The sequence below is a fragment of the Vigna unguiculata genome, chromosome 7 (genome assembly GCF_037176805.1).
Source record: "Vigna unguiculata cultivar grain cowpea cultivar isolate G323 ecotype 2 chromosome 7, ASM3717680v1, whole genome shotgun sequence".
Taxonomy (NCBI): Eukaryota; Viridiplantae; Streptophyta; class Magnoliopsida; order Fabales; family Fabaceae; genus Vigna; species Vigna unguiculata.
Genome location: NC_140798.1, coordinates 44,460,907 through 44,486,241, shown reverse-complemented (window position 1 = coordinate 44,486,241; position 25,335 = coordinate 44,460,907). Strand labels below are relative to the sequence as shown.

The 25,335-nt window shown below is 30.3% G+C and overlaps 3 protein-coding genes across 3 annotated transcripts; all 3 read left to right on the top strand.

Annotated features, from left to right (window-relative positions):
- Positions 1 to 1,345: 1,345 nt before the first annotated feature.
- Positions 1,346 to 2,407, top strand: LOC146884896 (nucleobase-ascorbate transporter 4-like). The gene is made up of 5 exons (XM_085676066.1): positions 1,346 to 1,448; positions 1,539 to 1,636; positions 1,754 to 1,930; positions 2,074 to 2,174; positions 2,302 to 2,407. Exons 1-5 carry the CDS (start codon positions 1,346 to 1,348, stop codon positions 2,405 to 2,407), a joined length of 585 nt encoding a protein of 194 aa, XP_085532192.1.
- On the top strand, positions 2,318 to 6,047 carry LOC114191429 (nucleobase-ascorbate transporter 4-like). The gene is made up of 9 exons (XM_085676297.1): positions 2,318 to 2,508; positions 3,090 to 3,268; positions 3,530 to 3,626; positions 3,920 to 4,006; positions 4,093 to 4,151; positions 4,465 to 4,556; positions 4,871 to 4,948; positions 5,212 to 5,372; positions 5,462 to 6,047. Exons 1-9 carry the CDS (start codon positions 2,452 to 2,454, stop codon positions 5,678 to 5,680), a joined length of 1,029 nt encoding a protein of 342 aa, XP_085532423.1. The 5' UTR covers positions 2,318 to 2,451; the 3' UTR covers positions 5,681 to 6,047.
- Positions 6,048 to 10,800: 4,753 nt separating this feature from the next.
- On the top strand, positions 10,801 to 12,971 carry LOC114190811 (cyclin-D4-1-like). The gene is made up of 5 exons (XM_028079856.2): positions 10,801 to 11,347; positions 11,442 to 11,528; positions 11,655 to 11,961; positions 12,041 to 12,165; positions 12,423 to 12,971. Exons 1-5 carry the CDS (start codon positions 11,102 to 11,104, stop codon positions 12,666 to 12,668), a joined length of 1,011 nt encoding a protein of 336 aa, XP_027935657.1. The 5' UTR covers positions 10,801 to 11,101; the 3' UTR covers positions 12,669 to 12,971.
- Positions 12,972 to 25,335: the final 12,364 nt, after the last annotated feature.

The following is a 25,335-nucleotide window of genomic DNA, read 5'->3' as shown; positions in this document are numbered from 1 at the left end:
TAATGGCAGTTTCTTCCCATATATTTTTATAGGTTTTTATTTTAATTTTTTAATTATATAATTTGAAAGTCTTTAACTTTTAAATTGTTTAATTCAGAAATCGAAAATGATTATGTAATTGGAAAGTTTTTTTTTTAATTCCGTATTATATAATTTAGAAACTGAAAATGACTTTCACATTTTATAGTTTGTAAAGAGCAAAATGAAAAAAAAAAATGGAAGGCAGAAAGAAAGTTATGAAGGTAAAAAAAATATTTTCTGACAGTTAAGCTGATAAAAAAGAAAACTCTAAAAAAACTCGAGACATTAAAATCATACAATGAACATTAAAAGCTCAAGTATAATGGTTGCAACATTTTTTTTTTCTTTTATCAATTTGTACTTATATTAAAAACTGCATATAACACAGTACACAATAAATAAATATTAAAGCAAGCATAACTAAAGGCATTTGCTCCTATCGTTTTTCCCTTGTTTGGTTATAAATGCACTATTTATCAATTGGGTAAAATAAAAAAAAAAAAGTTTACAGAAAAAAAAGACAAAAAAAAACCAGTGAAAAGTTATTGTTATTTAATTAAAAAAATGAGTGAGAAGTTATTTTAGTTATTGCTATTCATATATTTTATTATTATTTATCATTATTATAAAAAAAATATTGCAGTATTTATTTTAATAACATAATTGCTGGTACACACAAAAAAAAAAATTACAAATTTCTCCTTGGGAACATAATGCATTTATGTTTGAACAAGTTAATTTATTTTGGTGATACATGCCTCATTATGGTATAACTTTATTTATGGAGCAAGGTTGAAAGCTTGGGGCCAATTAAAAATTTAAAGTTAATTTAATATAATTTTATAAAATAAGATAAAACTAAATGTTCCAAAAACATATAACAACAAAATATATCTACACAGAAGCCAAACTAAATATCATTTATAAAGATTCAGTATTACAAATATTAGTAATCACATGAAGAACTTTCATAAATTTTGCAATAAAATTCAAAATTACAAATGTTAATAATCACATCATTCATAGGATGTTGAGTCCCATGTTGAATACCATGAAGAAGTAATATGTTACAATGCAGTGTGTCTCAGCTTCTGAAACACGCACATCTTAAGGCAAGAACCAAATAACAAATGTGGAACATGTAAAGACACTTTTGTTATATATAAGCAAAAGGTGCATTCTCTTCACAGTACCACATCGCAATGCTAGAGTAGGCCATAGGCCATAACCATAAATTCACAACCAAAGAAAAGGTATTTGGAGCACTCATCGTGTTTCTTGATTCTCTGCAGTGCGATACAAGAGGCATCAAATCAGAGACAGAATGAACAATAACAAACAAGAAAACGAGACACAAGCAAAGGAAGAAGAAGACATGGATGAAATTCTCGGTGTTGCTTACTGTGTTGCAAGATTTCCCTCATGGCGTATATGCTACTGCAACCCTTATTTTCTGCCTAAACTTAATAATTAGCACTTCACAGTTATACATTTCTTTCGCTTTGGTTTGGTTGCAGCCGAAGGGATTTTTCTTGGGTTTCTGCATTGCGTGGTTGCGATTGGGACAATTGCCATGGCTTCTTGCATCCTTGTCCCTTTGATGGGTGGTGGCAATGTAATAAAGCTTCTGAAGTTTTCTTAATGCCGTTTTCTTTTATACATGACGATACATGTGTTTGTTTGACAATCTTTCTGTTTCGCTCGAATTTCTTCTTCTTCTGAAATAAAACAGGAGGAGAAGGCTGAAATGATAGAGACTCTACTCTTCGTTGGGGCGATTAACACACTCCTGCAAACGTGGTTTGGAACACGTCTTCCTGTGGTCATGGGACCATCCTACACTTTCCTAGTTCCTGCTGTGTCCATTGCTGTTTCCAGGAGAATGAGTGTGTTTGAAGATCCGCATCAGGTTAATCAGTGTGTCTGCATTGTTGTATTATAGCTCTATCTAATTACTACTTAGGTTTCGTTTTTTATTAGAAGTTTTGGAGATAAAAGTGTTTAAGTGTCTCATCTCACTGATTTGAAACTTTTCTTGGCTGGATCTTTCAGAGGTTTATACAATCGATGAGAGCCATTCAGGGGGCACTTATTGCTGCATCGTTTTTTCAAGTGATTGTTGGCTTTTTAGGATTTTGGAGGATTTTCGCCAGGTAATGTACATGTTTCGAGTTGCGTTGAGAATCTATTTTGATATTTTCTTTGGTGCAATTTCGTCTTTGATTAAATCCTTATAGTTTGGAATAGAAGAATCACTAATATTTAATACCGATGTTACAGGTGTCTGAGCCCGCTTAGTGTGGTTCCTCTTGTCACTCTCACTGGCCTTGGACTCTTCTTATCAATATTTCCAACAGTATTGCTCTTTTCTTATGCGAATTACTAATTGTTTGACAAACATAATCGCTGGTTGTCGTTTCATTCTTGTAGATGCTACATTGTCCTGCAATTGCTCTGCCAGCTTTCTTCATTCTCGTCGTGTTCCAGGTATAATTTTACACATTCATTTTAGTTTATTTTTTCTCAAATATTTCTATAGCAACAAGATAGTGATCAGCGAAGCAATAATATAGGTTAAATTACTTATTTGTTAACCGCACTTTAATAAACTTCACCTTTTAGTATTTCTATCTAAAAAATATCTTAGATGGTTTTTTTTTTCATAAATAGTATAATTTTATTTTAAGTTTATCGAAATGGATAAATTTGTAAAAGATAATACAGATAAATAAGTCAAGACTTGAAACATAACTTCAAAAGGAAGAAATAATAATTCAATGTGATTTTACTTTCAATATTTTATTTCAAAATTGGTGGAGAAATCATACATGAAAATACGATTTTATTTTTTTATACTTTTCAACTGAAGTATAATTTTAAATACATTTTAAAGCCGTGGTCAGGGATACTTGAACGTACAAGCAGTGGACAATAATTAAGTAAAAGAGAAAGTCACTGGAGAGATCGTGCTTCGCCAATTGATTTGGCTGACTCTTTAATAAAATTACCCACAAAAAATCAACATTCAAAACTGATATTTGTACTTTTGCTAATTAATGGCCTTGCAGTACATTGATCGAAGGATGAAATCAAGAGGAGTTAATCGATTTGCAATCATAGTTTCAATTGGAATTGCATGGGCAGTTGCTGAATTTCTTTTTGCAGTTGGTGCATTCAAAGAAAGATCGGTTAAAACTCAAATCACTTGTTTTACAAATCCATCTGCGTTAATTACTGCTGCTCCCTGGTAAGTCTTAAGTAGCTTGTTTTGTGTTATTAAGACTCGTGCAGTTTTTTTCAGATCCATATTTTGTGTTTGTGACGTGATAGATGATAATGGTAACATCAAAGGCTTTAAAATATTAAACTAGTTTTTTCAATTTTGTACTTGGAGCTGCATGTGTTCTTAGCACCTCTTACAAAATTACAAACACACGAATGCCTGGTCATTTTTCTAATGGTTATCTAAAGCTCTGTTCTTCAATTAGACATCATTCCATTTGTGCAGGATAAGAGTTCCACATCCATTTCGATGGGGACGCCCTTCTTTCAATGTTGCTGATATTTTTTCTATGGTTTCTGCTTCTCTTGTTGCAACTATAGAGGTTCGTTTTTTTTTTTTTTTTAATGTAAAAATACTTGTGAGGATGGTTTTTATATTATTGAAATAAAACAATCACAATCGCAAAGTCTAATGCTAGCAATATTTTGCACATGACATTGTGTACCTATATCAGTACGACTTGGTGAACTTGCGAAATTTTCGGGAACTTGCCCCAGTGTTTTTGACATTATCTTGTAATTTGACTACTCTTAATTTTAAGGGGTATTATTGAAGTTCTTTTTTATTTGGATGTATTTGATATAAGTTTTTCCCTTTTCATTATTTTGAGGACAGTCAACAGGGACATTCATTGCGGCATCAAGATTAGGTAAAGCAACCCCTATTCCACCATCTGTGCTTGGTCGTGGTGTTGGTTGGCTGGTAATGGCTGATTCTTTGACATTACATTTCTACGTCCATTTACTTCTAAAATATTAGACTTATTCATCGAAGTTCAATGATTTCAGGGCCTAGGTACTCTCTTGGATGGAATTTTTGGCACTGGAACTGGATCCACTGCATCAGTGTACATCTTGCTTACCTTTAAAAATCATCTAACTAACTACTATTCTTAGGCTAACTATCTGAGTTTTCCTGGTTCTAAGCATAAAACGAGTTTCCAATATTTTATCACTCAATGAGTCAATGTTAATTGAATCTGTTTAAAGAGGAGATTAACATGTTATCCTCTAAGAAAATCTTAGAGGTTATCAGGAACACCTGATTTACTATGACAGCCCATTTGTTTTATGTTAAACATGTGAATTTTGGAAAAAAATTCTTTTACTATCTCAAAAGACATTATCTAATTGTCTTGCCTTTTTATTTCCTGCATTAAGTGCAAATGCAGGACTCTTGGGTTTAACACGAATAGGAAGTCGCAGAGTCATTCAAATATCAGCCGGATTCATGCTTTTCTTCTCTATATTAGGTGTTACACCGACTTATTCCAAATTCTAAACTCTCTATTGGTGAAACCAAATGTGTCATATTTTATATTTGCATTGGACAAATCGTTCCTTACTAAAGTTTTATTTGGATATATTTCATTACATTTCATTTCAAACAATAAAAAAAGCACCGGCAAATAATATCATTTCATTCCACTATTCTCTGTTTCATCCCTTTTCATCAATTCAAGCATGGTCTAAGTGATCAAAAAAATCAAACTTACCAAGCTTTTCATGTTATTTTTTCCACCTAATTTCTTCTACTTAACCATTCGGGATTGTGCTTTTGTGTCAGGAAAATTTGGAGCATTTCTTGCATCAGTGCCTTTGCCTGTTGTAGCAGCTATTTACTGCATTCTCTTTGCCTTCGTAGGTACGTGTGTGATTTGTGTTATATGGTCGGATGATACATTGAAGAGAATGCAAAGTCAATCAGGGAAAATAATTCTACAATCTTAATGTGCGTGTATTTGCACTTTAGGACAACTAACAAGTTAACCAAAAGCAAATAAGTGTCTGACTACTGACTGCCATGAAACTGATGTAAAATGTTTTTCCATTGGAACATACTAATTTTATGTTTTGTTCCTGAGTTACTTCTATATTTGATTGTAATGTTTCTTCGATGACAAGCAGTATCCGCTGGGCTTGGATTTCTTCAATTCTGCAATCTTAACAGTTATAGGTCAATGTTCATCCTTGGACTTTCGCTCTGCATCGGTTTATCTGTTCCTCAGTATTTCAACGAGTATCTGTTGCTACCCAAACATGGTCGTCTCCATACAGCCTCCACTGGGGTTTGTACATAATACCTTGATTCTGTTGATTTTTGTTTAATTATAGCCACCTTTGGTTCTTATGGTTCACTGTAACTCTCCTTTTGCAGTTCAACAACACAGTGCAAGTGCTTCTCTCATCCCCAGCAACTGTGGCAATAACAGTTGCTTACTTCTTGGATTTAACTCTGCGTGGTGGAGACACGTCAACTCGGCGAGACAGTGGGAGACATTGGTGGGAAAAATTCAGGAGCTTCAACCAGGATATTAGAAGTGAAGATTTCTATTCACTTCCTTTCAACCTGAGCAAATTTTTCCCCTCAATTTGAGTGCACTTCCACCTCAAAATGAACAAGAGGAAATCTATAATTCTCGGGACAATCTTTCTATGTATATATATAGTACAACATATATCATCGTATCTCAAATTGAAGTAGTGTGAATAAGAAAGATTTAGAACAAAAGAGTTGGTTGCAGTTTATGTTAATATAAACTTGCATGCATGCTAAGTTTTTGTCTTACACGTCTATGTACTTGAACGGTGTGAATGTAGTGTCTTTTAGGATTGAAGCTTGAAATTGAGTCCAAGCTCAAAGTGGAAAACACATGAGAGACGATAATGATGTATGAAATCAAAGGACCAAAAGGGAACGTGCAAATTGAAGTTTTGAAATCTGTGTTGTGGAATTGAACATGAAATTTATAGCTTTCTTATAGGCTCACCTAGGCATGGCTAAGACTAAGTGGGTCCATATGGCAGCCCTTGTCCTACGGGAATCAGCTTCCGTGTTGTCATGTAGTCACATGAAAAACAACAATAATTTTGTTTCAACCAATTGTTAGTGTGAAAAAGGTTTGATACATAGTTAATGAAAAAATTAGTTCGGTGTAGAAATATAGATATTTCTAGCTCAAAATAAATTCTCCTCCTCAAAAGGTTGTTTTTTCTCTTTAGGTAAAGAAGGAAAACAAAACAGACTCAACATATCATATATTACTGTTTTCATTTAAATTTTCAGTACACATATTTATTACACAACATTGTGCAACTCACGCTTACAAAGGGGCAAAGGTTGTCTGAAATCTTTGATTTCGCTTTGAACAACATATTTGATAGTATATATTTTTCAACATGTAATTTCAATTAAGTGAGCTCAATTTTTGGTGTATGCAACACCTGATGCAGTTGCGTAAACGACTTTGTAAAAGACATGAATGCTCACGTGTCATGCGAGGCCAGTGATTCCCTTTGACTTTAACATAAGGCTTGATTCATTAGATTGGATGATATACATAAACATAATCATAAGTAACATCATACACTGAAAACTTCTACATTATATATAATATCTCAACAATAATGATATTATTATTTTATTTTAAAATTATATTTATATTTATTTCTAATTAGTTTTTTTTGTACTATTTTATGTTATTTTCCGTAATAATTTTTGTTAGTTCAACACAATTTAAATACTAGATTTTACAAGAACCTCAAACATTTCTTTAAACAATTTAAATATAGATTCTATAAGGAACCTCAAACATTTTTTTTTAATAATTATTTCTTTCATAGGATATCTATAAGAGAATAAGTCTTCGTATTATTGGGATAGAGATTCGATTGTAATCCAGTTCAGTTAACTTCTGTCACGAGATAATCAATATTACTTACAAAATTCATAAACATATTTACAAACTATCCATAAGCTATTGAGATGAAAAAAAAAAAAACTCCGTTAACTCTTTCGGTGCAATATTTGTTAAGAAAATGTTGAAGCCAAACTTCATGATTGTTTATATAAAATGGATTAATAGTCTATATTTCTATCAAATCTTGAAGTATGGTAAGTTATAAGTATGTTGTTTGAAGAATCAATTGAAAGAATATTTGGAAAAACCAACAATAACTTTAACAACGATATTATTGCATTTTAACTATGTTAGTGCAATTTTGTAGGTTTGTAAAAATTTAACATCGTTTAAACAGCAGGGATTAACCGATATATAAACATTGTGTTTCGTTAAGTGTTTTACAACTTGTTTTATTAAATTACATGAGTTTTATACGTGAGTTTTTAACCGGAAATTTTCAAAAATAAAAATACAATCTCCTCTAGTATATTTTTTCACCAAGAAACTATAATATTTAAAAATAAAATAATACTTATATAAATTATTGAAATACTAAAAAATTCTATATTTTATTACACTACAAAAAATCCTATATTACTCAAGAGTCATGGTAAATGACTATTCATAGACATTTTTCTTTCTTAACTCATTAAATCTTTTAAAGATAAATTTGTAATTGATATACCGAGTTTCAAAATATACCTCAAATATGATAGCTAATCTAGATAACATTATGTCAGTAGAGTTGACATAGGAATATTGATAACGTTTGCAAAGACGAAAAAATATTAAGAAAAAAACATTTTTTCCTTTTATTCTTAAATTGTCCTACACTTACACTATTGCATGATCAAATCAGCATTAAAAAAAAATAGATCAAATACATTCAATGTTACAAAAAGAACGTCATGATTCGATTATAATTTTAGTTGACTAGCAACCTAAGCATCACATATACTATAACTCAACAAATTCATACCAATTTGATTCAAATAATAGCATACAAACAAAAGTAATGCTAACTCCCCTTACATTGGCTCTCTTTGTAATCTAAGGAACAAGAAATCGAAAAGGAGGACCCAAGAACATTCTATGAACTCCTTAATCACTTCAAAGTTTGAAATCTTAATCGTTAAACATCTTGAAATGGAGTTCTATCTGAAAACCCCTTCTTTTTCCCAAATTCTAAGTGATACATGATTTTACTGAGAATAAATATGAAAATTAGAGAAGGAGAAGAAGAAAAGCTAACCTAAAGTAAAAGTTTCGAGATGGATGTTGATTTTTTTTCTTTTCTCAGCAGAAAGGAAAAGAAAGATTTAGATTATTTTTTTCTTTCCATCTTGAAGAGGACGAGAAATGAGAAGTGAATAACAAAAGTTGTTTTTATCGAAATAGAAATACAGTTTAAAATCTCTAGTTGCACCCATAAGTTTGCTAAGTTCACTTCTATTTTTCACTAGTGCCCACATAAAACTCCAGGAGCTACTTTAAGCACCATTAAAAGTTATATTCTTACTCCTCAACTTAAACATAATCATCACAATTCACTTGAATCTAAAACAAACTCACAATCATCATCGCACACATGTTTAAAATACATGTCCAAAGAGTGTCCCAATATTTGAAGATGGTAACCTTTTATTACTTTCTTTTAATTCTCCAGTTTAGTCATATTTTATACATACCTTTTTTCTTAAAATTATAGACGATTTTTTAACTACTTTCATGTGACGCCTTCTATGTGATTAATTAATTATTTGCGTTAAATTAATGTTTAATTGCAATAAGATCATTATATAGTGATGTATAACAATATATTTAATTTAAAAAATTTATTTGTAGATTTTTTTTTTCTAAACTGAATTTATTGTGAAAAAAATAGCATTTATTTAACTAGATAAACAATAAAAGAAGTAATATGTTATTATACATGTATAACATTAGGGATGATAATGTAAGATGAGTCATCCGAGCTGGTATGCAGACTTCCAAAAAAAAGTGTGATGTAGGTTAAATATTTTGGTCTACTAACTCACTTACACTCAATCCTAATAACTTGTAATCTACATGTAACAATGGATTGAACCACGATTCTTACAATACAATAATACCAACATAAACATACTGTGTTTCTTCTAATCAAATTGTTCATTCATATTTTTTTTTCGATCTATACAAAAATAACTCTCACGTAAAACTATTAAAAAGTAACTCATTCATTCTTTTTTTTTTCCTTATTTCTATTCAATTCAAAACTATTTTTATTTTCAACTGTTTTGTACTTAAAAATTAAAAACTATAAAATTCCAAACATTACTTATTTAAAAGAATAAATTTATAGAATTTATGATTTACATTAATTTAACTGAATAAATATGAAGTTATTAAATCTTTGCATTATAGTATTTTGCCACAAGAAAAAAAATTACATATGTGATTACCAAATATTATGCAAGACAAAGTACAAAAATTAAGTCTGAGACTAAAACAAAGTAATCAACCGCATTATCGTCCCTGTGTAATAATAACATATATAATCCAAATAAGTACTAAAATATGATATAATAGGAATGTTTTATCCATTAGAAAAGAACGGTTATTTGGGTCGTGGTTGATATGTAAATGAAACTTAAAATTTGCATCGTAGGATTTATGTGATCTCCTCCCTCAAGTTGGCTAATCGAGAGACGGTTACATAATTTTTACGCTCTCTTCTCCTCGATATACCAGCCCATCATGTGGCGTAACAAACGAAAATTAAGTAATTATTGTGAATCTCATCACTTGTTTGGTTTAGCATTCCAATGTTTAAATCATCTTTATACCCATTCCGTTTCTCCATGCATTGTACGAGTAAGCAAGACTGCTACAGTTTAGAGTTATGCTCCTTTTGTTTTCTGTGAAAAATGCTGGTAAGCCAAACAGACACTCCTAAACTTATTCACAAAGAAGATGAAAGATAATGGAGACTTTTTGGATCAAATGTATAAATGTTTATAAACAAATGTGGTATAGAAGAGGTGAAAAAATCTTCTTAATTATAGTATGTTGTTTAATAAATTATTAATAATGACAATCGATTAAACATCATGTTAAATAGAGAGTAAAAGAGGAGCCAGAATGTGAACTTGGTCCGGTAAACGGGGCCGCAGATCCATTAAAAAAAATCATGCAGAACAAGATATTGAATTTGTTGGTCTACAAAAGTCTGGTCCGTATAATTAGTAGTCTGTACGAGTCAGAGGCAGGATGAGACAGGCTGGCCGGTGGCCCATGAAAAAGAAAAAAAAAATTTGCACTTGTATGTTGTTGATTTTCTTGTATATATTAATTATTTTTTTCTGAACTTATGTAAACATTCCAAATTATTGTATAAATTAAAAAATATATATTTTTGAATATATTAAAATTTGAAAAAAATACATCAATACGATTATATATACAACAAAATAATAAATTATTAGTTTATCATTCAACTCTCCAAAACTTTTGTTTTATTTTTTAAATTTGTTAAAGTTTCTTTATTTATTAAATATTAAATCATACAATATTAAAAAATAAAAATCGGACCACAAACCATAATCTATGCAGAACGAGCAAGATGTTTTGATCCACATTTGATCAAATACAGAATAGATCTACACGAGTTTACGAGTTGGACTGACCGAATTATTATCTCTGTGTGTATTATGAAGATGAGGGTTATTATCTTGATTAGTAAGAGTGATGATAAATAAAAGAGTTGTGAAAAAGTAATGCTGGGGATGAATAAACAGTGAGTAGCGACACATAAATCACCACCCCCACCGCATATGTCCCTGCCATTAACCCATTAACACTCTCTCTCCTCTGTCTTGTCTATGCTTGACAACTCCTCGTTTCTGCAATACAAAAAAAAATAAAACCACAAACACATAAGAAACTGTTTAGCACTCTCTCTGCAACTTCACACGCACAGACCAAAAAGAGAGAGAGGCGCAACCAAACAAACAGACAAAAAAGAAAACTTCAGACACAAAGAAAGAGAAACCCAACAACTTCAACATGTCAAACACAAATCCATAAAAACCCAGCCATGACCCAACACCATTGCCTCCTCACCCAACGCCGCAATGTCTCACTCACCGGACTCTCCCTCCGCCGCCGCTAACTTCCTCTGCCGCGAGCACGCCAGCGAGGTCACCTCCGATCACCACCCCCCGCCAACCCCTCCCTTCCCAGATGCAGATGACGCGCCCATCTGCGGCCTCCTCGACGCCGAAGTCAACCACATGCCGGAGAAGGACTACCTCCGCCGCTGTCGTGACCGCTCCATCGACTTCACCGCACGCCTCGACGCTGTCAACTGGATCTTAAAGGTACGTACGCAACGCATTTACTCTGACTCGAGCACGCACGCAGAAGCACTTTGGCTTAGATGCATGAACGAGTGATTTGTTTCTGGCAATGCAGGTCCACGCATTCTACCAGTTTTCTCCAGTGACGGCGTTTCTCTCCGTCAACTATTTGGACCGTTTCCTCTCTCTATGTTCTATTCCCGTAATGCACTTTTCTTCTCTCACTTTTTCTCCCGAAAATGTCATGCTTTTTAGGCGTAAAGTTAGACATTGTTATTTTTTATTATTTTATAATTTTTTATTTTAATTTACTTTCAATTTGTGGCAGCAATCGAGTGGGTGGCCGTTTCAGCTGCTATCAGTGGCATGCCTGTCTCTGGCAGCGAAAATGGAAGAGTCTCATGTCCCGTTCTTACTGGACCTGCAACTGTTTGAACCCAAATTCGTGTTTGCTCCCAAAACCATCCAGAGAATGGAGCTTTGGGTCATGTCCAATCTCAAATGGAGACTTCGCTCCGTCACACCCTACGATTATCTCAGCTATTTCATCACCAAGCTCCCTTCCTCCTCTTCTTCCGACTCCACCACTCACTGTTTCTCCCACGCCTCCAATCTCATCCTTAGCACCACCCGTGGTAACCTTCTGGTACTCCAAACGGCACGTCGTCGTTTTCAGAAATGTGTTCATCTCACATCGATGTTTTTGTTGTGCAGTGATTAACTTCTTGGAATTTGCGCCCTCCACAGTAGCAGCCGCCGCCGTGCTGTGCTCGGCTGGACGTGACATTGCTTCCGCCAACGGCCAATGGCCGCTGATTTTTCATGATAGAGTAAACCATGTAATGCTGCATTAAACTTAATTTTTATTCCTTTTGAAATATAAAATTCTATGTTCAGTGAAGTGCAGTTGAAGTAATTTAATTTGTATTTGTTTTAATTATTATTAGAATTAGAATAATTGGAAGGTTAAAGGAGCGTTGAAAGGTGTGTCTGTGTTACAGTGTTTGGTGATGATAAGTTGTTTTTTGCTGTTTGGGGGTTGTTTGTTTGTTTATTATTATTATTTAAGCAATGAATCTTTGTTCTTCGGGGACAGGAAATGGTGAGATGCTGTCACCAACTAATGGAGGAGTACGTGGTGGACACGTGTTACGCATCTAGTTCCACCATCAAAGAGAGAGTAGCCGAGCCGCCGCCGTCCAGTCCCGTCGGCGTGCTTGACGCTGCCACCTGTGGCAGCTGTGACACACCTTCCGAGAGGATTTTCTTCGGTTCAACAGATGAACAACAAGCCGAGCCGCCAAATAAACGGCTTCGCTCCTCTGCTCCAGATGCACAGTAGCGGTAGATAAGACCGGATGGAACCTCATTCCCGGCATAAAAATATTTAATTCAAATATTCATATATTATTATAATTAATTACAGGCACAATATAATATATAAATGTGTCCTTTTCCTGGGTATCTTTTGTGAGGGAGAAAGAGGTTAATTACTTTGTGGTCTTTTTGTTATATTTATGATGGTCCTATTTTATATATTTATATCTTGATCGTATAAAGACAGAAGGTCAAGATTTTGTTGCTCTAAAGGTAATTCTATCCATGAACTGTTTATTTAAATCTTGAATTTATGATTGCCACAGAATTTTGAAGTCCGAATGTATTATTGAATGATATTGTTTAGTAATAATAATTGGTTGGATCTGCATTGGAAAGTACTGCATGGGTCAGAGGAACTGCGGAGACCGAAATAATTCAGTTGTGCCGCTGAAAATGCTGCTTGTGAGTTATAATGTCTGGTGTAATTCTGGGGGCCTTGGGCTTGAAAAAGGACACAGTAGAAATGTGGGAAAAATGGAAGTGGCGTGCTTGGGCCTAACGGGCCAGCGGGGGTGAGCCACGTCTCCGAGAAGTGGGCCCATTTTTAGATGTTGAGTTGCGAGGGTTAGTGTTAGGATGGTGACGTGGGGATGAGGGGTTAATGCCACGTAATGGTTACGAAAAGAGAAGATTTGGAGGGAAAAGAGATAGATAGTGGAATTGTGATTTGACGAATGGGAAATACTAACATCACTCACATCACGTCGTAGTAATAGTTGTAGGACAATGGCCTGTTAGTCTAAGGGCTATAGTGGTAGAGGTAGAGGTAGGATTGTAGGTAGGGGAACAAAGAAGGAACCAAAAAGGTGGTGTTGAGAATAACGAGACCTTTGGACTTTGGACTTCGTTTATCCTCATAATAATTAAATACCCCAATACACACCCACGGGACGCTGAGAGACACTATTCCAGGTAAAGACAAAGATATTCGTTATAGTTGACCTCACTTTTTCTTTCTCATCATCCCTCTTCTTACTATTCTTTTTTAATCTTTCACGGTCATTAAATTTCTTCACTGTTAATGTTATGCCATAAATGCGATCTAAGAAAATGGGCTTTTTGTCATGTTTCTTTGTAGTAGTGTTTTGTAGGTATAAAAAAGGGGCGTGGTTATGTTATTTGAATCATGGTGATGATAATTGTTAAGAGATGATAGAAGAATAATAAGGAGTAGTTGAGGGGCTAGAAAAAAAAAAGTGTAGTAGTAGGGTGTCCTTGGGAATAATAGGAAGATAAAATGTGTGTGGTGGGGGAGTGAGAAGAGTAAATGAGATGCATTGGTAAGGGAAGTTGGTGAATTTGAATTTGACATCCCAGGCTGTAAATGGGACCCTTCCCATCAGCAAAATTTTCGGCACTGCAGTACGCGTGTGCACGCCACAATATCTTCTCTACTTTCCACCTAACACTTTTCAAACAACAAGGAACCTCTCATGCTTCATTTTTTATTCATCTTCAAATTATTAAATCTTTCTATATCCATTTCTTTCATTTTTTTAAATTGTATCGTCAAATTCGTATTTTACCCCCATTTTCATGCCATGCCAATTTTCTAAACATACAAACAATGCGGTGATGTTTAGTTACCAAAATAACTTCTTACGCACGACTGTATTCAATCATTCTTCCGTCAAAATTCAAACTCAAACACTAAATTGTAGGATCAAAGTATATTATTATTATTATTATATTGATTTTCTTTTTTGCTTTTATTCTAAGATAATTCTCTTAAGTTTGGCTCATGTAATTCGTTTAGCATTTTGTTTTTATTCTTTGTCTTGACATTTCATTAGTTATTTTAAAACGGACCGTCACTATAAGACTGAAAATGAAACATTTCAAACTTTTGGTATCGCCACACGTACTTGTTACATAAGTTTAAAAATGTAAGTACAATATAAAGAATATAAATTTCAAAGCACTTAATGAGAATTACTTTAGTAATGATAAAAAATTCAATTCATCAAAAAAATGTAACGTAATGAAAAACTAAAAGTAGTTAATATTAATCGTTTGTGTGAAAACCTAGAAAATAATAGTTTAGAATGAGTAAGTGTTTAAAATAATGGAACTTGATTATTATATTATTTAAAATCTTAAATATAAATAAAAATTTAATAAACGAGTTTTATTAGTTATAAATATTTTATCTCTCTAAGAATTGTTTCTAAAATTCTTTATGCCTTCTCTCTAAGTTTGTGACTCCTGTGATCATTTGTTCAACCATCAAAGATTGCTAGGAGATCCTTGCGACACACTCTACGTTTTTGTCCGATCAATTTCTCAAACAGAGTAAGTTGATTTTTTGCTCTTTTCTTTGATTTTGTCTAAATCTCCTTGCATGCAGATGATTCTAGACCGCATGTGCCTTATGAGTTGTCCTTATGTTTTCTTACTGATAAGTGGTTCTATTGATGCACTCTGATCATGTTCTTGCTGTTCTTTTTTTTTTACACACCTATTTAATAAAAATATTCTTTTTTTCTAATATATATATATATATAGAGAGATATTTATTTATTTATTTATCTCTTTTAGAAAATTCTTCATATATATTTTTTTTTACACACACATATTTAATTAAAATAATTTTACCTATATATATATATTATATTTGTTTTGTTTTGTTCTTATTGTTATTTTCAATAAGTAAAAATTACATCATGATAAAATAAGTAGGAAATTTCAATACCTGTACCAGTGGTTGGGCTAGTGTTACTTGCTGGGCGAGCATCAGCTAGTGGCTGGGCGAGTGATTCTAGCTGGACGAGTAAGTACGAAATTGAAACTTACATTCTTAAGTGATTTGAATGATATTTTTATAGTTATAGAAGCTTTTTAATTATTATGAATGATGACTATATGATATGACATTGTTTATATGATACTGAGTTGAGATTGGTTTATGCTAACCCAAGGAGGACTAGCAATGATTGTGGTAGTGTAAGGATTGATGTAGGGATTGTCTTGGCAATTATCTTGACGCTCTAATAACCATTCAAATTCTCAAGTAGAGAGGAATGGGTATTGGTGAGAGAAGCAGGAGGTCCTAGCCTAGGGTTTTTTGCTTAACCATAGGTGTTAACGGACTAACCTTGTATGTGGCAGAGTTTTACTCTGTAGCTGTCGCTCTGCAGAGCATGAGATGCCACTACAAGTGCACAATTGCCTGGATCCAACTTCAATGCATGATCTAGATTAATTGGATATTAGATTATTAAATTGTGTGAAACTAATTGATGATTTGTTCTCGTTGTATGTTATTAACTATAGAATTTGTGACACCCCGATTATTATACTAAATAATTATTATCTGATAAAAAGATATAGAATTAATTTTTTTTTATAAGATTATTCTTGAGAGAACATTAATAATAACATAATATCATATTCATATATATGGTTTACATCTTTGTAATTGTTCATGAAATATTACAAAAATATATATTTGTATAATATTAAGAGTCTTACATCAAAATAGAAGATTTATCTATATTTTTAATATCTCCTAAGATATTAATAGAAATTATCCATGAGTTAATCTTCAGAAGATCCACCAACAATATCCCGAATAACTCTCACTGAGCAGGTTCATCTTCTGTTCATGCAACAGGTACATATGAAAGAAAAATATGAGAGGAGTGAGGTCTTTATAAGCCTTAAATATCAATCTTAATAAACTCAACAAACAATACAGACACCGGGGGCCTAGATTTGGAGCTACAACCACAAAACTTGATCTTGTTTTACCAGACATATGGATCCATATTCCACTTCTGATGATCCAATATGAACATCAAAAGTTACTTTGGGAAGTGATTAGGTAGTTGAGTATTTCTCATAAAATATTGGTACAATCATAATTATTTCTTTCTCGAGAATATTAGTCATTCATCGGCTCACAAAAGAGATATATACTCACTACCTAACTTTGGCGATGCCGAGCAGGTATCAGATAGTCCCAAGTTTGGCCTATGAATATCCTAGTCCAATGCGCTATTCTGAACTATCCAGATATTCACCTACTTGGTAAAACTTCCTTAGACCCCACCATGGTCCATGCCTTTCATCCCGCAGTGTACCAAACTGTGACTTCCCAAATACAAACACTTTGACACTGGTTTAATCTCAACTTATTGAAACCAACTTAACTCTCACTCAACTGACATACTCTTGGATATTTTCAAGGGTCATAAAATGTGATGACTATCAAATCATGTCATTTGTATAAACTATACACAAAAAACATAAAATAAAATAAAATGTACATGTAATTTTCTTATATTCAAGCTCACTGAATAAAATAATATTTACTTTCACTTCACATTTTTTTTAATCATAAAATAATGATAAAATAAGAATCAAAGCAAGAACTTTAAATAAATAATTAGATAAGGATTATAACATTATAAATAAATAAAATAACAAAAATATAAATTAAACGGGACCAGTGCGTAACTGGAGATATATTAATTGAAATAAATAAATGGGACCAGTGCATAACTGGAGATAAAATAAAATAAATAAATAGGATCAGTGCGTATTTGGAGATAAATAAAATAAAATAAATAAATATGATCAGTGCGTAACTGGAGATAAATAAAATAAAATAAATAAATAGGACTAGTACATAACTGGAGGTAAATAAAATAAAATAAATAAATAGGACCAGTGCGTAACTGAAGATAAATAAAATAAAATAAATAAATAGGATCAGTGCGTAACTGGAAATAAATAAAATAAAATAAATAAATAGGACCAGTGCATAACTGGAGGTAAATAAAATAAAATAAATAAATAGGACCAGTGCGTAACTGGAGATAAATGAAATAAAATGAGTAAATAGGACCAGTGCGTAACTGGAGATAAATAAAATAAAATAAATAAATAGGACTAGTACATAACTGGAGGTAAATAAAATAAAATAAATAAATAGGACCAGTGCGTAACTGAAGATAAATAAAATAAAATAAATAAATAGGATCAGTGCGTAACTGGAAATAAATAAAATAAAATAAATAAATAGGACCAGTGCATAACTGGAGGTAAATAAAATAAAATAAATAAATAGGACCAGTGTGTAACTGGAGATAAATGAAATAAAATGAGTAAATAGGACCAGTGCGTAACTGGAGATAAATAAAATAAAATAAATAAATAAATAGGATCAGTGCGTAACAAAGATTAAATAAAATAAATAAACAGGATCAATACATATTTGGAGATTAAATAAAATAAATAAATAAACAGAATCAGTGTATAATTGGAGATGAAATAAAATAAATATAAGAGGATAATAAATGAAAATAAGTTAAATGAAAGTAAATAGAATAATATATGAGTCAAAATAAATAAAAGATTAATATAAAACCCATGAGCTTATCAAGATTAATATATAAAAGCTTAACCTCACTCCACCTTACCTTATTGATTGAAGAACACACTAATAATAATATTTGAAGAGGACTAAAATCTCTTTGAATCTTTATTCTAAACTTTTTTTTTCTCTATTTTTTCTTTCCCTCTCTTCTTTCTCTTTCTCTTTCTCTTTCTCTCTCTTCTTTCTTTCTTTCTCTTTCTCTTTTCTTTCTCTCTCCTTTCTTTCTTTCTCACTTTTTCTCACTTCTCCCGTAACCTTCATTATTCCATATATATATATATAAATAAACTAAGCTAAGCATATGCTATACACATCATTACTAACATTAATGAAGAGATCATGTTTATCTCTTCATCTTATCCTTTGTTTTTTTTTTCTTATCTTTTCTTCTTTTCTTCTTATCTTCTTATCCCTTCTTCTCCTTTTACTTTTTTTTTTATATATATTTTTATCTCTTTTAGAAAATTCATATATATTTTTTTCTACACACACCTATTTAATTAAATATTTTTACCTAGTATTTATATATATATATATATATATATATATATATATGTATATATTATTATTTTTGTTGTTTTTTTTTATATATTTTTAATGTTTAAACTACATTTAGATAAAATATGAAACATTAGTAAAAATATAAGATTTTCTAATTGCTTTATTTAAAATAAATAATACAGTTTATTAAAAAAAAGGGATGTTACAGAATTGATTTAAGTTCTCTTTTTTAAATCATTAGCTTATCATTCTTTTGTCTTTTTTGTTTTTTGTGTCTGTTATTTCTTGTCATGATCACCTGATCGGTATGAGCAGTTGAAGATCTTGCAGCTAGCCCCGTACAGGGAAAGAGGAGGAAATGCTGTACAGTAGAGTTTCTATGGAAATTCTACTGTTTTTGGTTTAGACTTGTATTTTCTCTTTTAAAAACTCTAGTACAAGTTGTGTATATAAATTGTATAGCAGTTTATCTGGTTTTTGTGGGACGACTGTAACATACTGTTTATATTTTGAGTTTTTTGGGTTCTATGCTTTGAACTATCAGATATGCAATGTTTTGTTTAATGGTTTGGACTATTAAATAAGATGTTACAGTTTGCGTCAATATAATATAACTAGTACTATCACTATATATTATTATTTACATAAATAATATATATTTATTTCTAAGTAAATATTATATATATATATATATATATATATATATATATATATATATTTCATTCAGTATTATAGTATTATATCATTATTCATTCTCATATATAATTGTAAAATGGATTATTTAAAATAAAACATTGATTACATATATCACACATGTAAATAAATATATATATATATATATATATATATATATATATATATATATATATATATATATATATATGTATGAATAAATTAAATTTGAGACTAGTCATAAACTCAATGAACCAAAATAGTTGTAATGACCAAAGGTGACTAAAGGCTTTATAGGATTATCGGGTCTTGTAAGAACAATATGTACCAAAATCAAGTAAGATGTAATAATCATTTCGACAAATTTTGTCCAATTTAATTTGACTGACATAGAAATTTGGTTGGATACTAATATCATAATAGTGTAAGAATGTCAGTAAAATCATCTCATTATAATTAGAAATAAACGTGTTTAAATCGTGTTTGAGCCTAGATTAATTATTGATTAGTACTAGAATCATCAACCAGCCCTATAAATACAAGTAATTGTAATAACCAAAAGTGACCAAATATCCTATCGGGTCTTGTAATAAATAAATAAATATATATATATATATATATATATATATATATATATATATATATATATATATATATATATATATATATATATATATATATATATATATATATATATCATACATAAATATTACAGTTCACACACAATCCATATATTTCATTGAATCATTGTTTAAAATATTAAAAAAATATCCTTCAACAACATTATCATCAAGGTGTCAAAATTCTTAATGACATTATAAATGTATATGATAACAATTATAAGACATGTTCGGAAAAATACATTTGTATTAAAAATATTCCTCTAAAAAATTAAAATTAATCGTCAAACTATAATACTTTATATACCTAATTTTAACCAAATAAGTAAATTGTTTTTACTTCTCATCATGTAATGAATTAATTTACGTGATCATATAATTAGTAGAGTTAAAATGTCTCCTTTATTTAATGAGTTAGTAAGCTTAATATCATCAGAAAGGATCAACCATACAAATTACAATGAGTTAATAAACTTATATCCCTGCAAATCATGGTGATACAACAATACAAATGTGTCTATGAACTTCCCTTTTTGACAATTTATATTTATATACATTTTCGATATAAATAGTAAAATAAAAGCGAGGTGATTGAGTGTAAGAGTAGTGGCATTTAATTTTGAGATGTTTTTGGTTGGTCTAACATTAATTTTGTAAATCTGAATGGTGGAAGAAGGAAGAGGGGTGGATTGTGGAGAATGGGGCCATAAACAGTGCACAGTGTTCAGAGTTGTGTAGTAAGAAGCAGCACAGAGTTTCAAAAATGTGAGGACCTCACCATGAGACAAAGAAGCATTAAGAACCTTACCCACTCACTCTCTTCATCTTCATACATATCAACCTCATATCACCAAAATATGAATCGCCCCATTTATTGAAACCACCCAATACAAGAAACTACTCAAATACTACTCCAATCCAAACATAATTCTAAACTTAAACCATTTCAAACAGAACAAGAACATTAATTTGAGTTTTTATGCTTAATTTATTAGTATGTGGTAACTTAAAAAGCGGGTCCTAGATTTTGGATAAGTATTGTAAGGTGGGTGACCTGTGAGTAGGTTAGGGTCAGAGTTAGCAGAGACAGTGGTTGAGAGGATGGGAATAGTACCTACTATTTTAATGAATGGAAGAATAGGGTTTAGATGGTTCCTTTGACCAAACATTCAGTTCAGCCAGCTGGAGATTTATTTAGGTCATAAGCACTTAACACTTCTGAGAGTATCACTACATGTGAAAAATGGGGTGAGAGGAAACAAGCACAAACAAAGTACACAGGGTAATTTGGTAAGACAGAGATGAGGTGAAAATGCACAAATTTAGATGGCTTGCAAAAAAAAAAAAAAAAAAAAAAAAACTAGTGAGAATTTGGTTTAAGTCAACTTAATAAAAATATAAAAATAATATATCCGTGCAAATCTTTAATTTTGTGGTGAGACCGAATTGTGATAATTTTTTTTAAATTTGTCTCTTCTTTTATTTGCATATCTTTTAAAATGAAAAAAAATCGTTTATCTTTGTTTTCTTTGTATTCTTTCAATTTTAGACTCGCTAGTTTTTATTTAGTCCACTGATCTACCTAGTAGTTTTTAATTGTGTCATTTTATATAACTTTTCAAACTGTTTTACTTTCAATACAATAATAGAAAAAAATAATGAATTTATCATACATGCATTTAAATTATTAGAGTTGTCAAAATGGATAATCCAGCCCGACCCGGCTCGACCCGTACAGATTGATGATTTAGTGAGTCAATCCAATCCAATTCAGTCTGAATCTGTGATAAATCGGATAGGCTCACGTGTTCCAATCCATTTTTACAACTCTATAAATTATTCACCATATTCTATCAATATTGGGATAAAAACACAAGAATGCTTTCATAAAAACAAATAAAATGCGAATCGAAAGTCCAATACTTTTGTTTACCATATTTTACATAATTATAAAAACTATATTTTTCCCCTAGTGGGCTGGTTATGCTACCTTTGTCCAAGACAAAATTGGACGGGCTAAAACAGTTATGGCGTTAAAAAATCTCAACCCATTCCACTTAAGAAAACGAGTAAAACAAAAATAAAATAAAATAAAACATAAAATCATTTGACCATCCATGATTTCCATCATATACTTTGATTTTCTTTTCAATTTGTTTTATCTCACCTTTTATAATGTTTATTATGATTTTCATTTACCACCGAACGGAATTATATTTCATGGTCAAACAATGTAAAATGAAACTACTTCAATAACAATAATTAAATGTTAAAAATAGTAATAAGAAAATGTTAAATACATTTTTGATATGAGATTTAAAAAAATAAATGGATATAACTCTTATCTAATTACCTTTTTTTTAGGTTTACATCTTTGCTCAAGCGCAAATATTAGTATGGAACATCATTTAACAAAATAAAAAATTAATATTATTAGATTAAAAGATTATATCCATCTATTTTTTACAAGTTTGAGAAACAAAGTGTATAGGGAGGTCGAGAACATCTCAATCCATTGGTGCACAAAGAAGCTAAGTAATTGGTGTATAGGAAGGTCTGTGACATCTCGGACCATTGGAGCTGAGTACATCTTGATCCAGTTAAGGGCATGTGTATCTGGATCCAATTTAGGGATAGGCTACATACAGACGTACATCCCTAATACTATTGGTTCAGACATACATATGTACAACTCAGTACATATGGCCTCAAACATACAAGCATACATTACAATTGTAATATGGGACTCTAAGAGTACATTCAACAATATTGGGAGCATAAGGGAAGGTAATAGGACAGTCATGAAATTTTTTGATATTTACGAAGAAAATAAAATCGGTTACCGAGATAATTAAATTATAATTAGAATAAAGTAATGTAAAAAAGAGTTTAAGGGTTAAATAATTGTTTATTTTATATTCAATAACGTCTTGTTTACTTTTTTTTTAATTCTAAAATTTCATATTAAATAAACTTTAAATAGAAATTCTAAGAATAAAAATTTAAACATTAAAAGATTCTGTAAGTAGAAAAATATATAAATAAAATAAGAATGTACTTTTTCACATCGTTGAAGATATAAAAATATCATTTATTAAATAAAATACACATCTATTTAAAAATATTTTTTTATTAAAAATACGAATAAAATAAGTATATTTTTAACATTTTTAATGAACGTGTGTTATGTAGTATAATATCATAATATGTAGATATATTTTTTATAAATAATAATTTAATTATTATGTTATTTTATTTGTTTTCATCGTTTTGAATCGTAAAATAATACGGAATACTTAATAAATTAATTTTTAAAATTGTAAAATGTATTTGTTCTTAATAATATATGACCATTTTTTTAAAGGGGTGATTATGATTTTAGACGTTTAATAAGATGCTTATAAACAACGTAGGACGTGGTCCGGTGATCATGACCTGTTCCACTTGTTACATCGTACGAGATTTAGTCCGTTGTACGAACGAGCGTATGTGTGTGAGAGAGAGTTAATTAACCGTACAAAGAATTGACGTGTAAGCATTGGGATAATGCAGTAATTAATAAACACACCACAAAATATAAAACAGTTTTAATTATTAATTGTCATCACACTATAATTATATTCTGATAATATAATTAGTCTGGTCCAAATATTACCCGATTCAATATATATATATATATATATATATATAATATATATATATATATAATATTGTACGTTCAAATATTACATTTTGGTTAATTTTATATCAAAATAAATTTATTTATTTAACAGTTAAATAATAATTTCACGTTATTATGATTCTTTATATAAAATTTATTAAAATAAGTAATACAAAAATTAAATAAACTGCATTTGAAAAATATGCATCACACATCTTTTATTTATTATGGGTTTCTTCTTTATTTAGATGGCATTTATGTTTACTTTGTTTGCTATATATTATTCTTTAGTGTATTTTTTAAGTAATTACAAAGACATTGTAACATTATGTGAGTTTAATAGTATTTTTTATTTTATACTCATAGTAATGATTTAACTTTTTCTATTTAGTTTCTATTTGATTTTGTTTATATATTTTAAGTGTGATTTTTTCGGTAGATCAACGTTAAAGATTGTTTAGATATGATGAGTTAATATAATAACTCATCCATTTTAAGCATTTAAAGATTGTTTTTTATATGTAATTAAATTATTTTTTTTAAATATCTGCAAATATTCATAAATACTTTTCGAGTTTTGAAAAACTTGTAGATATATTTTAAATGGATATCTAACTAATAATGTGATGAATAATAAGTGAAGTTCTTGTCGTGGGTCAGGCAGTAGATAAACATTATTCGTACTTGACCCAATTCATTATCATCCCAAAAAAATAACGAAAAAATCTTAATGATTTTTAAAATATAAAAATAATATTAAATTAAAAAAATTAAATTATTACTATAGAATGAAGAAATAAAAAAAAAACTATTAAACTTTAAATTTATCAAATAATATGACAACATATTTAAGAGTAATAATCTTTTTTTAATAAAAGCATTACTACAAATCAATTGTAGAATATATTTTTTCGTGCAGGATTACACTATAATGTGGGGAAAATGACAAAACATATCGCTTGTTGGGGATTTATCCATATCAACCAAATTGGTAACAAAAAGACATATTTAATGTAGTAAATTAATGCAATTTATCTTCTTAAAAAAAATTAAATTTACAAAGTAGTGTTTTTACATGAATAAATATTTAAATACAAAACTACAGGCATTGTAAGTTTATTTTTCAAAAGTGAGAAAATTATAGAAATGTAAACTTTTTTCAACAACAAATTTAGAAATTCACTTTCTAGTTTGTTTAAAACTAAGCTTGAAACATAGAAAAAGTTACTAAATCGTTTTGCACACTACAACACATATAAAAATGTGTCTTTCTTTCTCAGTTATATATATATGATATAGAAAATAATTTTCTAAACATCTCTTTTAAAAATGATTTAAAAGTACTATTCTTTAAAATTGCTTGATTCTAAATTCACTCATAGAACCTTGAAATCAATTAAAATATATATATATATATATATATATATATATATATATATATATTTATTTATTTATTTATTTTTGCAATGCAATGAATGACAATTTAAATCTTAGTGTTGATATTTAGACTATAGAAGTTTTCTTTACATTTTTTTCTCTCGTCCATAAAACAAAGATTCGTATTATAATGATATGTAGTTGGGAGTGAAGATTGTATCTTAGATCTGGACAATAAAAAAAATTAAGAAAAAAATTAAAGTGAAGCAAGTATTTAATTTATTTATTGTTTAAAATAATATATATCCGAAATGGATGGTATTAATTTTTAAAGCGGGAGATGCAGCATTGAGCAGCTGTCATTAGGCCCCAGTGTAGGTATATAGTAGCCACAAACACATTCTAGATAGCCCACATT